General features: G+C 57.7%; 1 protein-coding gene across 3 annotated transcripts; it reads left to right on the forward strand.

Moving 5' to 3' along the window:
* Positions 1-361: 361 nt before the first annotated feature.
* Positions 362-2,542, forward strand: TWIST1 (twist family bHLH transcription factor 1). 3 transcript variants are annotated; one of them, XM_090046823.1, is made up of 2 exons: positions 362-1,323; positions 1,762-2,542. In XM_090046823.1, exon 1 carries the CDS (start codon positions 713-715, stop codon positions 1,277-1,279), a length of 567 nt encoding a protein of 188 aa, XP_089902949.1. In that variant the 5' UTR covers positions 362-712; the 3' UTR covers positions 1,280-1,323; positions 1,762-2,542. The 3 variants fall into 3 exon arrangements, with proteins under 3 accessions (XP_089902949.1, XP_089902950.1, XP_089902948.1); XM_090046824.1 differs by having other exon boundaries at positions 2,184-2,542; XM_090046822.1 differs by having other exon boundaries at positions 364-1,323; positions 1,825-2,542.
* Positions 2,543-2,771: the final 229 nt, after the last annotated feature.

The raw sequence follows: 2,771 nt of genomic DNA on the forward strand, positions 1-2,771 counted from the left end.
GGCTGCATGTGCCCCCAGGGAGCGGATCGAAGGAGTCCCCCTCCTGTCCCCCGCGCCCATGACATCACCCGGACAGCCCCGGCTGCCCACGCCACCCCGGGCTCCCTGGGAAAGCCGGGAGGTGCGAGGGGAGGCGCCCGGCGCCGCAGCGGGCCCAGGGCCGCCTCCCCCCGCTCCCGCCGCCGCCGGCCCGGGCCGCGCTGCGCCCAGCCCCGAGGTGTAAAGTGACCCGGGCCCGGAGGGGGGTCCGCGGTGTGTGTCGGGGGCGGGGGGGATCGCTTGTGAATGGCTTGAGAAGGGCTCGGGGGAGGGCTGGGGGGAAGCGGAAACTTTCCTATAAAACTCCGCAAAGTCCCTCCTCTCCACGTCAGGCCAATGACACCGCTGCCCGAGCTTTCCGCCAGCAGGAGCTATAAGAGCCTCCAAGTCGGCAACTTTCTCCCCATCCCGGACACCTCGAAGGGGCTCCGCGGAGGGACCGAGGCCGCCGCGGTTCTTCTTCCTGGGGGTTTCGTGGCTTTTATTCCCCCCACTCCGCGTCTCCCCTTCTCCTCCCGGCTCCCCATGCCCTCCCCCCTCCCCCCCAAGTGAGGTCCTCCCTCTCCTCCTCCTCCTCCTCCTCCTCCCCGCAGGCCGAGGGGGAGCGGGCGGGCAGGAGCCCCGCCGCGGTGCCCGGCGCCCGTGCTGTGCCCCCGCCCGCCGGCCCCGAAGGATGATGCAGCAGGACGAGTCCAGCTCGCCCGTGTCCCCCGCCGACGACAGCCTGAGCAACAGCGAGGAGGAGCCGGACCGGCAGCAGCTGCCCAGCGGCAAGAGGGGCGGCCGCAAGCGGAGGTCCAGCCGGCGCAGCGCGGGGGCGGCGGGCGAGGAGCCGGGCAGCCCGGCGCAGGGCAAGCGGGGCAAGAAGTCGGGCGCGGGCGGCGGCGGCGGCGGCGGCGGCGGGGGCAGCAGCAGCGGCGGCGGGAGCCCGCAGTCCTACGAGGAGCTGCAGACGCAGCGGGTCATGGCCAACGTGCGGGAGCGGCAGCGCACCCAGTCGCTCAACGAGGCCTTCGCCGCCCTGCGCAAGATCATCCCCACGCTGCCCTCGGACAAGCTGAGCAAGATCCAGACCCTCAAGCTGGCGGCCAGGTACATCGACTTCCTCTACCAGGTCTTACAGAGCGACGAGCTGGACTCCAAGATGGCAAGCTGCAGCTATGTGGCCCACGAGCGGCTCAGCTACGCCTTCTCGGTCTGGAGGATGGAGGGCGCCTGGTCCATGTCCGCCTCCCACTAGCAGGGACGGGGCCCCCGCCGCACCCCCCGGGCAAGGAGACCTAGGTAAGGCCTGGGCTGGGTGGGCACCGCCTGCCTCTTTCTTTTTGGGCGGGGGGATGGGAGAGATACAGGGAAGCTCGGGGTCCTCCTCCTTCTGGGCTGGGCACCGCAGGGCACGTGTGTGCCCTACACAGTGCCCAGCGCAGGCCCTTCCTCCAAGCCAGGCCTGGGAGGGGGTTGGGGCTGCTTTAGTCACCAACCCTTTGCAGCCCGTTCATTTTTTTTTAATTGAAAAGGAAGGGAGGAAACTTGCGCCTGGAGGATGTTTCCCAATGTGCCCGTCCCAGCTCCAGGCCCCCATTCATCCCCCTCCCCTCCGGCCTCGAGTTGCTGCACATTGTTTCGCGGTGGCGTGTCCCATCCCAGCGCCTGCAAAGCAGCGGCACCGATGACTCCTTCTTTTTTTTTCTTTTTTTCCTTCCCCTTTCTCCTCACCTACAGCCCCACGCGTCTCTCTCCGGTTTCAGTAACCAGCCTTTCCTCCCCCTCTCTGGGTTTTTGCAGATTTCCCAAAGAAGGAGACAATGGACAGTCTAGAGACTCTGAAGTCGGATTTAAAAAACTCAATTAAAACAGAGTATGCCAAGGATTGTCTGGGAAATTAGAAGAGCTAAGTGAAAATTCAAGCAGGGCGTGGGGAGCACTTAGAGAAAAGGACACAAGGGGTCTTGGACAGTGACTTCCCAGTGGGCTCTGCACAACCCACCCATCTCTGCATTCTGATAGAAGTCTGAACAGATGCTTTTTCTTTTTTTTTCTTTTTTCTTTTTTTTGGTTTTTTTTTTAATTTTGACGAAGAATGTTGGAATTTTACCTTTTTTTTACTTGCTTTTTTTTTTTTTTTTTTTGCATGCATTCCCAAGAGGTCGTGCCTATAAGCCACTGATGAAAGGAAATAACATTCTGGTGGACTTTCTTCGTTCTTGACTGATCTTAATGAAACCAACAAAGCAAATCTCCGTAGAGACGGTGAAAAACTTTTGGAGGGGAAAAATAAACTGGGCTCAAACTGTTATATGCAAACCTACCCGGTGCCTACTTTTTTATTATTATTTTTCCTCCGAGAAAAAAAAACACAAACATTTTATTTATTTATTGATGACCCATGTTAAAATGCAAATAGATCCGGTGTCTAAATGCATTCCTATTTTTATGATTGTTTTGTAAATATCATTGTATATTATTTTTCTGCAATAAAGAAATATGATTGAAATTTTAAGAACCTTCAGGTTTGGTCTATGTAAAACTCAGGGGCGAAGCTGGAGATAAATACCTGCTTGTTGAGCTGTAAAGACACCCAGGAGAGAGGGGAAACCAATATAAACAAACGGGGCGAAAAACGCAAATAAACTAGCTACTGACAGACACAGGCGTGTTATTTATAGAGACAGCTTTATTATTCTGCTTTGGAGCTCGCTGGGCTCCGGGATAAGATATTCTCTCTCTTTTTC

This window comes from Crocodylus siamensis, chromosome 5 (assembly GCF_052110815.1).
Source record: "Crocodylus siamensis isolate JL-2025a chromosome 5, ASM5211081v1, whole genome shotgun sequence".
NCBI classification, from domain to species: Eukaryota; Metazoa; Chordata; order Crocodylia; family Crocodylidae; genus Crocodylus; species Crocodylus siamensis.